Genomic DNA, 15,029 nt, shown 5'->3' on the forward strand with positions numbered 1-15,029 from the left:
ATTATACACCCAAAATTAATATTACATTGTTTATTAACTAACTGGAATTGAAATAAAAATTTTTTAAAAAGAGAGATAGGTTTAAAAAATTGGGTAACACAGGGGCGCCTGGGTGGCGCAGTCGGTTAAGCGTCCGACTTCAGCCAGGTCACGATCTCGCGGTCCGGGAGTTCGAGCCCCGCGTCGGGCTCTGGGCTGATGGCTCAGAGCCTGGAGCCTGTTTCCGATTCTGTGTCTCCCTCTCTCTCTGCCCCTCCCCCGTTCATGCTCTGTCTCTCTCTCTGTCCCAAAAATAAATAAACGTTGAAAAAAAAAAAAAAAAATTTAAAAAAATTGGGTAACACAGAAAGGAATATGATTTGTATCCTAATTTCCAGTTGCCAAATTAGAACTAAAGAATAAATAAATTGTATTATAAATGTAATTGCTGGGATTCTTTCCTTTACTTTTGAGAGAACTACTTTGGATGAGAATTTAAGTATTGTATATTAATAGAACACAGTATTTTTATCAAATTTTAAAAGATTCTTAACATTTTGCAATTACTATATTAATACAGTATTTTTTCCAAAATATTTAGCAGCTGTTAAAGGCCTGTATAGTTAGTTTTCATCATTGTTATTGACTCAGAAAATTCTGTTACTCTAGTTCTGTGAACAAATAGAAGGAATAATTAACTGACACAATAGTCACTCTGTTAATCTAGTCTTACACTCTGCAACTAATGAATCAAATCTTTCAGGGAGTTTGTTTTCCCAAGTATGTGTAGCCAAAATAAAGAGAAGAGTATCTCTTAATATTTACTTTTTGTTTATTAATTTAGAACAACTCTCTAGGTTTGTCTTCATTTTAGAATTCAATATGGGTTGCCAGTGGATTACACTAAAAGCTTTTTTTTTTTTTAATTTCTCATCCAATATTGAAAGAAATAAGGTGGTACCTAATTTTAGAAAACTGTTAGCATAAGTCACTTTTACTGTTTTTTTGTCTGTCCTTCCGTGTGTAGTGCAAATTTGAGCTTGGCATTATTTTGCCCACCATGGTATCTTGTTTAATTATTTACCTGGATTATATACACTTTCAGAATCCTGTGTTCATTTAATATTGGACTGAACATCATGACAAATAATCATAGACTTTTTTTTCTTCTTAATCTAGAGCGCTTTTTGATTATGACAAGACTAAAGACAGTGGCCTTCCCAGTCAGGGCTTGAACTTCAAATTTGGAGATATCCTCCATGTTATTAATGCTTCTGATGATGAATGGTGGCAAGCCAGGCAGGTTACACCAGATGGAGAGAGTGATGAAGTTGGAGTAATTCCCAGTAAACGCAGGTAAATATAAGTCTGGTACAGTCTTACCACTTGAAAGTAGGGCAACATAAATAATTGTTGATTTTTAAAATTATTTTACCAAGATGGTGATGCTTGCTTTTCCATATTGTGTTTCACAATCATTTGATTTTGTTCACCTTATGTTGTAACCAGTGACATAATTAAAGAATATGATGCCCCCAAAGGTTTTTAAATAACTTTGCCATGTATCTATACCATTGGAGGGAGAGAGATTTAAAAGCCTTTGTAGTTTTCTCATGTAGGTGGTGATGGAATCTTAAACTTTACATTTTTGATTATATGAATTGCCTCCTTTAGACTTAAAAAATGGAAGTGTAAATAAATGTGAAATGTTTAGAACTATCTTGTTACTTGCTTCACATCTTTTTTCTTGATTAATTTAGAAGTATTGGTACATTCACTGGTCTTTCCTCTTTGCTTTTAACCACTTATTATCATGATTGATACTTACTGTCTACTGGAAAAGTAGTCAAGTATAGACAGAGATAGGATGATCCCAGTATAGACAATCCTCTCTAAGGTCTACGAAATGCTGCTGAATGCCCCTACTTTCGTGAGAAATGGTATTAAAATGTCAGTTCATAATTCCCCCGAAATAGCTTTTTTGTGAGATCTGATTTGTACAAATCATTGCCTAAAAGCCTCTTTAAGTTTTAAGATAGCCAGCCAAAATTGGTAAAGAGACATTAGTGTTTAGTGTAGCTAGTTAATTCACTTCAGGTCAAGCTTATGATGGAATACACTTGTTCTGTTCTAATGAGTTGGGTTTATACTTATTTTGTTAAGAGCCTCTGTAATTGATAAGTATGCCAAATCATGTACCTATTTATAAACCTCTACCTGTATATATTTGTATAACTGCTTGTAGAAGTTGAAGAGTAGGAATATTAAAATATTACCTATATTTGTATTTGTGGCTTGGGGATTTATGACTGTTCTATGCTAGATCCATATATTTAGCAAGCTCCAGCTATTTGGCGAGATCCTATAAAGAGGCAACTCCTCTTTTAGCAATGCAGCCCTCAGCATAACTTTTCTCCTAGAATAGAACATAGTCTGCTTTAAATTCAGAAATGCTTCCTCTGTGCCTTGTTGAGTCAGTAAAAATCTCACATCTTAAATATCAAAGTCAGAGTTCCTAAAAATTGTCTTATCCTTTGGTACCTCATATCTCTCATAGGCTTTATGTGTGCCTGCAACTAATAAGAAAACACTGGCTTTGATGAAAAGAGATTCTTTTTATTTTGTACAAAAATTCCATTAAGTTGAATTTTGTGGGTTTTTTTGTTTTTTTATGTTTATTCATTTATATAATTTTTCTTCCATAAGCTATAGTATGAAACCACAACTAATTATGCCGTTTTGTTCTTGAATGTATTCAAAACTTCTGTTTTCTTAAAACAGAACTATCCCTTTCTTAGACCTCTGTACTTCTAATAATAGCACAAGGAATTGTAGTTACTACAGTTCTTAGTTTTCTTTCAGGAATAGTATTTACAGTTAAGCACAATTTAAATCAATCAACTATTTAGTGAACAAGATAATGATGCGAAAACAAAGCCATTTTGCGTTGTAAACGTTTACTCACTAAATGTTAGTTTTGCAGTGCCCTCAGTAAGTACCTAGGCAGAATTATAAATTAGTTAATCATCTCATGGACTCTCTAATCATGTCATGGACTGTTCTAGCACAATAAAAACAAGTTTCAAATCCTTGACTACTAAGGTTCTTCTGTATCCACGGTAAAACTGTATAGCTAGATAACGAAGGAAATACATTTATTCACAACCTGTTGTGGTAAGTTTTTCTGCTATATACTAACGTAATATCTATGTTGAAATTGAGGATTTATAAAAGCTTAATTTACAGGAAATTTTGCGAGGTTCATATTGGTATTACAATCTACATGAAACATTTGCTTTGATGTAGTTTTGTTGGCTTGCTTATTTTGAATACTTGGCACTTTAACAAGTTTCAGAATTCATAAGATCTAAAAGCTGTACAGGCTTCCTTATCTTAAGCTTGTTCCCTTGGCACCAATTTCACCTGTAGAGGGATAACTAAGGATAACTAAGATTACCAAGTCTTTGTATCTCCTTCCAAAGATACTTTAAAGTTTTTGTATACTGTAATTGGTTTCTTTCTATATTTACACAAGTATATCACTGGAGCTAAATTTAATTTTTGTATTTCCCATTTTTTTATAAAAATGTCAGAGCTACAGAAAAATAAGTAACAAGAGGAAGAATAGTACAAGAAACAATAGTACAAGAAATCCACATATCCTTCACCTACTTTTACCAGTTGTTAACATTTTGCCTTATTTGTTCACTCTCTTACGCTTAATTTTTGGCATATGTGTATGCCCCGTGCTAAGCTAATATTTAAACAATAACAAAAAAACCAAAATCTGGCAAATTGCTCAATTCAGAAGTGGTTCCTCATAATAATTTTAATATAATTATGGAATTGAGTACATTTATAAGTACACATGTACTGTATTTTGATACTTCACAAGTGGTTTTGTTTCATAATAAAATGAGCCCTGTATTTCATTTTAGAAATTATAATTAATTTTGGGATGCAAGCCTAGATGACTTCTGAAGACTTTAGAATATAAAAATGCCCTATATTAAAGTATCAGTTTTAATGATTTCTAGTTAGGCCCTTAGATATTTCAGTATACTTTAAAAATAGCATTCTATACTTTGACAGAGTTGAGAAGAAAGAACGAGCCCGGTTAAAAACAGTGAAATTTAATTCTAAAACAAGAGGAGATAAAGGGGTGAGTATATGAAATTTCATATTTCTAGATATTAGTAATCGAAGATAGTAGGTTTTTTCTTAATTCTTGCTGGAAATACATTATTAAAATTAGAAGGATTTTGCTGTAAGAGTTAACCATCAACTGGTGTTGCTATGGTGCTTTCGCATAGTAGATACTGAAGTAATTTAAGTATTACTGAAGTGATTTAATTTATTAAATTAAAGCAGTCATTTTACAGACATTTTTCAATTAAGTTATTTATTTTGAGAGAGAGAGAGCACGCGTGAGAAGGGGGAGGGGCAGAGAAGGACAGAGAGAGAGAAAGAATCCCAGGCAGGCTCTGCACCATCAGCACAGAGGCCAGTGCGGGCCTCAAACTCACGAACTGTGAGATCATGACCTGAGCCAAAATTAAGAGTGGGACTAAGTCATCCAGGGACCCCTCATTTCATATATTCTTAATATACTTTGGTGAGGTTATTTATACAAGTGAAATAAATTCAGCCTTCATTCAGATGTCCAGTTAGAAACTTGTATCATCAGTATTAATCATGCAGCTAATTTAATAATACATGTTCTGAGAAAATATGCCCCAAAATATTATTAACTAGGTCATAATGTAAGTTTACAGGTTTTTGTAAGTTAATTTGTGGAAATTTTTTATTGCCCTTCTTTGTGCCTAATATAATTTATTAAGGAAAACCCATGCTTTAAATATTTGAATCAATATGAATTTTTATTTTGAAGAAATAAAGAGACAGTCAAGAGGGAGAATTATAGATGGTCAAGAAATACTTGTAAACTCTTTCATATATAATTTTAAACGTGTTTTTGTTTTCATTGTTAAATTCTGCTTAAATATAATGGATGCCCATAGATGAAGGAGCTATTATAGGCTTTGTCCTGTACTATGTATGTAATTACTACAACAGAATATTGTAGCAATAAGCCTAAAGAAATAAGCTGAACATATATGTTGTCTTGAAATACTATTCATAGGAATGTTTTGTGTTTGGGTTTTTTTCTTTTTTGATCTAACACAAGTTTTATCATCTTTTGATCATATCTCAAATGAATGTGGGAAGTTAACTCAACAAATTTTAATTAACCCTGTCATTTGTGCTTCTCTGATAAAACTAAGCACATAAACTTAAAGCCTTTAAGATAAATATCCTTGATCAAAGAAATTAAATCTAAGTAAATTATATAATGTATTCAGTTATTTTAGAAATGATAAATTAGTTTAAAATTGTAGCTTTCAGAAAATAAAAAATTACATAGTGTGATCTGAAGCAATATGTAAAATAGAAATTTGGGAGAAGAAAAAAATCCCAAGTAAATGCTCAGGATTTGCTTTTTGTGCTTATTTTATATATGTCTTTAAAAATAACTTAGTAAAATACACTGTCAATGTATTGAAAAAGAGGTTGCATGTTGTAACTTTTCTTTCATACTGTAAGAAGTTAACTGAATTAACGACATATTTAAATCTTAGTCTTGTTTGTTGACTGTAACCAACTTTATACACAGTCACTGTGTTCTAACACAGCACCAAAAGTATGCATGATACTGAGTGGGGTAAAAATACGCTTGCCATTGATACAGAACTGCATTCCTTTCCGTAATACCATTTCCCATTCTAAGTTCTTTTCCTTTCCTTAAATGGTGGTTTATGGACTTATTTCCACTACAGACTTATAACATTTCAGTTTCTCATTAACATTTTTAACATTCATTTAGCTATTTTGGCAATACCACATACAGAAATTATGTATTTAATATACATATCATGAATTTGTGATATTTTATCAGTTCTTATATTTATTACACTCTGTCTTTCCTGCAGTGTAGCATAAATAACAATAAGTAATTAAACAGTATTTTGTATTGAAAATGTAGAGAAACTGGAGGTAGTATGTTTCTTCAGTTTTATGTTTTCCCTACACATATTTGTCTTATTTGCTTTGTGCTATTTTCACTTTTAATAAATTCTTCACCTGGAGGATGTTAAATGTAATACAATTAATTCTTTTCTTAACTAACAGCATTTCTTTCTGTTCTCTATTATGATATCTTTATGATATCTCATTTTGGCTAACTGCAAAGATACCAAAAATCAAAACATTTTAAACTTCATGTTTCTTTTGGTTGTTTGCTGTGAAACTGACTCTGACCACTATATATGCAGTAAGAGGGACAAATAAATACCTTTTATTAAAAACATATCGGTTTTATGGGATACCATAAAAATTATTACTAGATTCAGTGATTGTCATGAACAAAAAGATTTAGTCCTTCCCTAAATTAGATTACCATGAATTTTTCTCTGTTGAAACATAACTTTTCTTCTATTTTTCTTTTCTTAAAATTTGGATTCAAGAAAATATTTTTATTTAAATAACGCTACTTGACAGTTTATAAAATAAAAGTCCTTATTTCTTGACAGAATTGCTCTCATCAACTTAATTTTTAAATTCTGCTTAGAGTTATCAGAGCCTTCGATTTTTAGGATTGAAATTAAGACAGTCTGTTGAACTAATGAACTATGAGTTTATTAATCTTGAATTATTGATATGAAAAGGTAAAAATGAAAGTTTAATCTTTCCATTAAGATTTCTAACAAAATAAATTCAAGCAATAGAATTTGCGCAATAATTACTTTAATCTACCTCAGCATCTTAATCACCTAGCATCACGTGCTTAAAAAATACAGGCATGCTAAAACATACTGCCTGGTGTGGATATACTTCAAAATAATGATAGCATTTTTAAGACATGGATTGAATCAAGAAAAGTCAGAACAAGATTTCCATCCTTTATATCATTCCTGCTTCAAAAAAGTAGCAATGGTTCCTAGTGTCATTGGTAGGTGAGGCCATGTCCTTCAAGACGTGGATGTCTGTGACAGAAATTACAAAAGAAATTATTCCTCTTTAATAGCATCATCTTTATGCTACATGGCTTTAAATCTGAAGGCACAAGTGGGGACATTGAAGAAGGGAAAAAAACCTATTTCCAACATCTGTGCAATAAGGGACATCAAATCAACTGTGCAACTCTTCCATTGTAGTTCTGTATAAACTATTAGAATCTTTTCTTTTAAACTATTAGAATCTTCTTTTTTTAATGTTTATTTTTGAAAGAAAGAGGGAGCATGAGTTGGGGAGGGACAGACAGACGGTTGGTGGGGGGGGGGCGGCGGCACAGAGGATCTAAAGCAGGCTCTGCACTGAAAGCAGAGAACCTGATGCGGGGCTCTAACCGTGAGATCATGACCTGAGCCAAAGTTGGATGCTTAATGAATTGAGCCACCCAGGTTCCCCAAAACTATTAGAATCTTAATTGCCTTTTTGGCTTTTATATAGGCACCAAGCTTTTTATCCTCTATTCAGGATATGGTGCCAATTAGTTAAATATGGTTCTAGTTTATTTATATATACTTTTAAAAATAGATAAATATAGTAGAGCTTAAAGACAAATAAATCAGTTATGATGGCATTCAAGTTGACCAGGAAAGTTCTGACTTCTTTTTTGGTTAGATAGCATCAGTAAATCTTTTGCTGCATTCTGCATGGTTGACGGACCCCTCTTAGTTTTCTTCTCATTTCTGAATCATACCATAAACACTCAGTTATCTCTTTTTCTCTTCCAAAAAAAAAGATTAATTGTTTTTAAGTATTCAGCACTAGCAACCTTATCACTTGTTTTGGTTCTTTTTTTAATAGTGACTTTTTCTTAGTTCATTGGAGCCACAAAAAGGGGGGAGGGGGAAAATATGCTCAAACCAAAGGGAAAGGAAGATTACTACTGCATAAAAAATATTTGAATAGCTAGAGTAACAATCTAAAATTACTTTTGCTATAGAGCACCTCATGCCTGGAAATCTAGAAAAATATGGATTGATAAGAACATATGTTAATTTGGGTCATACTGTAGTAGTAACTAATCTGAATTACTCTTCCCTTTTTTTATCAAGTAGCACTTATTCAATATTTTTAGGTATTATTGAATTACACTGTAAATTTTTCAGTATTTTCAGTTGTGAAACATTAGAATTAGAGGAGTTAATGCAAAATTAAAAATTCACTTTATTTGTGATTAAAGTAAAATTCATATACAAACTGCACACTGTGGTCACAAGAGTCAGCTTCCACAGAGCTGCTAGGCTGGGCCTTTGTACACACAGATAGTAGACATCCCTTTGTTTTGCCCCTCCTTCTCTTCTTCAGCAGTCATTCAATGACAAGCGTAAAAAGAACCTCTTTTCCCGAAAATTCCCCTTCTACAAGAACAAGGACCAGAGTGAGCAGGAAACAAGTGATGCTGACCGTAAGTATGTGGATCCAGTGGTCAACTGAAAATAAATGTAGAGGGACCTACTGCCCTGCAGTTGGTTGTTACCATGGAGACAGTTTCAAGAGCTGCAACAGGTTACTAATTGTCTTAACCAGGGGCAATCTTAACAGACATAAATTAACTTCTATACCAATCTTAACTTTTTCTGGTACCTTAGGAATTCATAATTTAAAGTAAATATTTTTTTTAAGTTATGTGTTTACAATAGAATCATTTGATGTAAGGGTTCTTGGAAGAAACAGTATACTTTAAAGAATATTTTAGAGAAAAACTATGGATACCTGAGAATCTACTTACTGATTTCTAGGTATAACATTGACAGTCTTTGGTAATAGATCTTCTGGAATTGTTCCATTTTATCCTACATCTTCATTATATGTAGACAATCTGAATTTTACTTTTAAAATATCAAGAAATGATTTCAAATTTCGCTTCTCTACCCTAATCAGCCTCTAAGCTAGAACTTCCATTCCTTTAGTAGGTTACATTCAGCTACTAGCTTATTTCAAACTTTCAGAAATCTACAAAAATGCTCTAAAATATGTGCACCTGTAATGGTCTTGGAACTGTCTCTTATTGTAGCACCAATTTTATGCATTACTGACAACTATTTTCTTTGATTATCTTTTTATTGCTTGCTCTCTGGGAACTACTCTCTACAGGAGATCCCTGACGACATGGGATCAAAAGGCCTGAGTAAGTGATCAAAATACTCCCAAGTTAATTTTTAACCTCCATCTACAGATCTGCCTTTTTCAGATACATTTTGAGATTCATGGTAGTGCCTTTCTGGCATGAGGAGGTATATGATTTAGATTGCTTTTAGACTTTTCATGTTAATGTGCTTGGGATTTTTACTTCTATAATACATACTTTTTGTTTTTCTAATGCTCCATTTTTCATATGTCATTTGAAAAACTGCTCATAACTACATTTTCCTTTTGTAATTTTCACAGTGATTACTTCTGCTAGGTTCTTTTTTTTTAATAAAAGACTTTTAAGCTTTTGAAAATAATACTACCTGCCCTCATTAGAATGTAGAAAATAATCTTCCTTGCAGTTTTATATCCGCCTGGTTTTTCTGTTAAAACAAGTTAAAATCACTTTGTTTCTGTGTTAGAAGAGCATTGCTATAATGTGAGACTATAAAATACAGTGGATCTTAATAGAGAAGAATGTGGACCTCAAGTTGAAGTAGCAGTCTATGGGGGGGTGGGGGGGGGAGGAGCTTACAACTGTGTTTTTGGTTTTGTTTTTTTTTTAATGTTTATTTACTTTTGAGAGAGAGAGAGAGAGAGAGAGAGAGAGCATGAGCAGGGGAGGGGCAGAGGGAGAGAGGGAGACACAGAATCTGAAGCAGGCTCCAGGCTCTGAGCTGTCAGCACAGAGCCTGATGTGGGGCTCGAACTCACGAACCGTGAGATCATGACCCAAGCTGAAGTCAGATGCTTAACTGACTGAGCCACCCAGGTGCCCCACATCTGTTTTTAAAGGAGATTATAAGTTATGAAAAGAATTACAAGATGGGGCGCCTGGGTGGCGCAGTCGGTTAAGCGTCCGACTTCAGCCAGGTCACGATCTTGCGGTCCGTGAGTTCGAGCCCCGCGTCAGGCTCTGGGCTGATGGCTCAGAGCCTGGAGCCTGTTTCCGATTCTGTGTCTCACTCTCTCTCTGCCCCTCCCCCGTTCATGCTCTGTCTCTCTCTGTCCCAAAAATAAATAAACGTGAAAAAAAAATTAAAAAAAAAAAAAAAGAATTACAAGAAATATTATCCTTTATTTTTCCTTTAACCAAGACGTTGGTGTTTTTGGGTTTTGTTGTGTTGTTCTTATTTAATTTTCTAACTAGTATTTAATTTTCATATAAAACTTGGTAGAGAGTCTGATATATAGGAGTCATTCAGTAAATATCGGAGCCAATGGATGAAACAAGGCATTTTTTAGCAAACCAAATTTTAAATTTAGGTGTTCTCAAATTGATTAAATATGAACGTTTACCAAATATTACTAAGTTATTTTAGGTGACAGTGACTCATAGATGTAATATTTTGAGCTAAAGTTTCCTAGATAGTTCTTTCAATTTGGATTATTAAGCATTTTGAAGACTTATTTCTTTGTAACTCATTGGTCATTAAGGATATAACCAACATCTTTTAACTTTCTAAGATCTACATTAATAAACATTATATTTCGTAGAAGGTTTTTTCCCTGATTTATGCTAACTTTATACTGCAATCTTAATCTGAAGTGAAAGTACTCAGCTTTTATTTCAAACTTAACGATTACAGGTTTGTATTAGATTGAAGGCAGTATGCTTTATGTGTAATTATTTCTATACAGACACAGTATGTTATTTTTGCATGTGCCTTTGTAGGATTTGTCAAGAGCCACAAATTTACTATCGCTAGTGGCACCCTTTTTAAATCTTTTACCTTTGGAGAATATAATCAGTAAAAATCTTTAAAACTGGAAAGTATTTCCATAGATTCTTAATGCTACAGAATTTGAGAATGATATATTTTAGAGATGGTATGAATCAGCATAAGGATCCACAGATTTTTTAATATCTGTTGAATCATCAGAGACCTGTGGAAAACTCCTTGAAAAGGAACTAAATGAATTTGTTTCCCATATTGAAACTGTTATGATGGATGATAATTACACCTTCACCACATCTTATTTCCATCTCTCATTTTGATGTTTGGGACTTGAGAAGAGAAATAAATGAAAAACAGTAACTGATTACGAGACAATGTCATTTCTAAAAGGGTTTAATTTTCTGGATGGCAACTTAAGATTCCCTTGAATAATAGGTTTTGTGCTTCATTTCACAGAAACTAAAATAATTTATTCAGCTGGTAACTTGATGAGCAAATCTAGAAGGTTTTATTTGGAAAAAACTGAGGGAGACAGGAAAATACGAGTAAAATTCTAAACCTCAATATGATGGCAGTTACCACATGAAATAGATGACTAGCAGCTAACAAGGTCCCCATTATTACACAACAGAAAATTCTGGGAAAAGCGTGGTCAGGGACGTTATTTGTAGCCTCAGTAATCTGTATTCTAAAGTTCCGACTACAGGAAATAAACTTAAGCAAAATCCTGTGAGGTTTTAGTATGAAGAAATAAATGTGACCTCTATAGGTATTCAGGACTTGTTGGAATAGGATTCATGAAGGGACTGAGGACAAAAGGCATAAATTATTTCAGAGAAACAAACCCACTGAAGAAATGTGGAATAACACTGAATATCGAGAAAGATGTACATCTACATGTAATTTTACATAACCTGTGAAAAATAATGTATTTAATTGAAGAAGAAAAAGAAAAAAGTGATAACCTAGAATACTTTTCATAGACATAAACTTCAAATGATTTTACAAAGAAGAGAATCAAATTATTGATTTGCCCTGTTGACAGTACAGGAAAGAATGAGAGAATTTGCCTTTCTAATCCTAATTTTGACTAACAGAACTAAGTAGAATATGATGGAAGTCTGAGAGAATGCAAGTAAATCATCATAGCTTGTGAAAAGCTAGAAATAGAAATGTGTGCAGCTTGTATGCTTTAAGAAGGCAACTTTGGAAAAGGTCAGAAAGAAAAAAGTAAGATTCCTTTAACAGATACTAAAAGGAAATAAGTTCAGGAGGGGCTGTATAAGGTGCTCAGAAGTGAAATCATGATGCAGTTTCAGACAAGGTTTGTACCTTTTAAATGAAGGTCAATTTTTATAGCTTTCCATTTTGTAGAACGCCTCAAAAACTCAGGCACATAGGAAAGAGATATGTAATGGGAAGCCTTTCTTCTCATCTCAAAGACTCATTTCAGCAAAGTTGTGCAGAGCTCTTAGATGCCAAAACCGGAATTACTTTTATTTGTGTAAAGAATAAGTGTAAGAATGGGAGTATTGCTTGAGATGGATGATGTGTAGTAGTTAGAGCAAAGAGAAAAGACATATATGATACATTCTCGGGAAAAGATGTCTGATTAGAAAGGTGAGACTGGATTTAGGGAGATTTGAAATGGCTGTGGTCATCAAACATCAAAATCAAAATTAAAACTTGAAGAAGAATATATTTATACCATGTATGGCAAAGGGATCGTATCTTTGCACTACACATTTCTGACAGATCACTAAGAAATAGATTCTCTCTTCATTAGGTAACTGAACAAGGGACGTGAGAAGAATGCTAAAACAATAACAAGTGAAATAAGCATCCAAAATGACAGTTTTTACCCATCTTCTTGACAGACATTTCTTTTAAAGAAAAACCCAGTGGTAGAGTTCTGGGGAATGAGTACTTTCAATATGTTATAATTATGTGTATTTGAAAAAGCGTGTCTTTTGACCTACTAATTCCTCTTCAAGGAATTTATCCTAAAGATGTAATCAGAGATGGTGATAAAGGTTTATACATCAGGATCTTTATTTTAATTTTATTCAGAAACTACAGTCAAAAGATTTTTGAAACCATCCTAAAATGTCTTACATTTGGGAAGTGGTTAATGAAGTATGATTGTCTATACTTTGTAATATTGTATAGCCATTGAAAATCATATTAAAACATATGACATGGGGAAATGTTCATAATGTGAATGAAAAAAGTAAAATGTGAAACTACATATATCATCTCAGGTTTTTTTTTTAATGTTTATGTAGTTTTGAGAGAAAGAGATCACAAGCAAGGAAGGGATGGGGTGTGGTGGGAATGAAAGTACTCATTCCCCAGAACTCTACCACTGGGTTTTTCTTTGGACAGAGGATCCAAAGTAGGCTTCGTGCTGACAGCAGAGATCCCAGTGCAGGGCTCAGACTCACTAACCAAGAGATCATAACCTGAACTGAAGTCATACACTTAACCAACTGAGCCACTGGGGCACCCCTATTGTCTCAAATTTGTAAATAAACATATATTTAGGGCTATTTGGAATAGTGTTGCTTTGAACAATATTGTACATGTCTGTTGGTCAACACATATATATCTTTCTGATGGGAAAATACCTGGGAAAGGAATTGGTGGGTCATAGATACATACATCTGTTCAGCTTTGGTAGGTACTGCAAGTAGTTTTCCATAGTGGCTGTACCAATTTTGCCACCCCCAGTAGTGTATGAGTTCTAGTTGCTACATATCTTCTGTGTGTTTGGCATATCTTTTTTTTTTTCATTTTAGCCATTCTGATGTATGGTAGGGATATCCATTGTGGCTTATTTTGCATTTCCTTGATAAGTAATAAACCTGGACACCTTTTCATATGTTTATTGGACATGTGAGTACCTTTTTGTGATGAAGTTCCTTTAAAAATACAATTTTTAGGGGCGCCTGGGTGGCTCAGTCTGTTAAGCATCTGATTCAGCTCAGGTCATAAACTTGCGGCTCGTGCGTCGGGCTCTGTGCTGACAACTCAGAGCCCAGAGCCTGCTTCAGATTCTTTGTCTACCTCTCTTTCTGTTCCTCCCCTACTTGCACTCTGTCTCTCTCTGTCTCTCTGTCTCTCTCAAAAATAAATAAAAACTAAAATATATATATATATATGTGTGTGTGTATATATATATATATATATATATATATATATATATATGCATGCTAGTTTTAGTTATCAGGAAGAAAGCATTTTACCTTTCTAATAAATTCTCAAGCAGTGATGATGGTGCTATTCCACGAGCCATGCTTTGAACAGCAAGATTTTATTGTAGAGTTACATAAAAGGATACTTGAAAGAACTTGAAGAATTTCATTGCCTAACGGCTATTGGTAATCTTAGAGAATTTGAGATGAGTAGGAGAAATCCCCAGAAAAGACAGAAAAGAGATATGTAGTAACTTTAACTTTTTGCTATATAACATGTCAAATATATTCAGTAATAGAAGAATAGTAAAATTAACCCTGTAAGTATTCATTTACCCAACTTCTATAATTGTCAGACTCATGTTTAATTTTGTTTCTTCTTTACTCCTACTATCTTTCGCTCACTCCATTGCAGTAACTAATGTTTCTTTCTTTTACGTATTAGAGATTGTACAGTATAATACCAATTCTAATATAAATTTAAGATTTTTTTGATGTGTCATTCCTACTCTGGGAATGAATTTAGGGAAATAGGACAAGAGGTAAAAATAATTATTGATGTTGATGGAAAACAGCTTAAAGCAAACTAAAATGTCTAAGTAATAAGTAGTAAGGTAAATTAGGATTTATCAGTTCAATAGAATGTTATACAATTTAAAATGATTGTTTTGAAGTACATGTGGTAACAAGGAAAGAAAATTTTTTTAATATAATTTATTGTCAAATTGGCTAACATACAGCATGTAAAGTGTGCTCTTGGTTTTGGGGGTAGATTCCCATGGTTCATCACTTACATACGACACCCAATGGTCATTCCAACAAGTGCCCTACTCAGTGCCCATCACCCATTTTCCCCTCTCCCCTCCCCCCACTCTCTGGTCAACCCTCAGTTTGTTCTCTGTATTTAAGAGTCTCTTACAGTTTGCCTCCCTCCCTCACTGTTTGTAACTATTTTTTCCCCTTCCTTTCTCCCATGGTC

The 15,029-nt window shown here is 33.4% G+C and overlaps 1 protein-coding gene across 10 annotated transcripts in view; it reads left to right on the forward strand.

Annotated features, from left to right (window-relative positions):
* The window catches only part of DLG1 (discs large MAGUK scaffold protein 1), a 285,749-nt gene that overhangs the window by 232,467 nt on the left and 38,253 nt on the right, over positions 1-15,029 (forward strand). For 6 of the 10 annotated variants that reach the window (XM_047874935.1, XM_047874936.1, XM_047874938.1 and 3 more), the window contains 3 exons: positions 1,159-1,335; positions 4,072-4,141; positions 8,353-8,452. In XM_047874935.1, coding sequence (XP_047730891.1) covers positions 1,159-1,335; positions 4,072-4,141; positions 8,353-8,452 — 347 coding nt within the window. Of the gene's footprint in view, positions 1-1,158; positions 1,336-4,071; positions 4,142-8,352; positions 8,453-9,141; positions 9,176-15,029 lie in introns of all 10 variants that reach the window. The other 4 variants (XM_047874941.1, XM_047874937.1, XM_047874939.1 and 1 more) reach the window with 2 other exon arrangements.

This window comes from Prionailurus viverrinus, chromosome C2 (assembly GCF_022837055.1).
Source record: "Prionailurus viverrinus isolate Anna chromosome C2, UM_Priviv_1.0, whole genome shotgun sequence".
Classification (NCBI taxonomy): domain Eukaryota; kingdom Metazoa; phylum Chordata; class Mammalia; order Carnivora; family Felidae; genus Prionailurus; species Prionailurus viverrinus.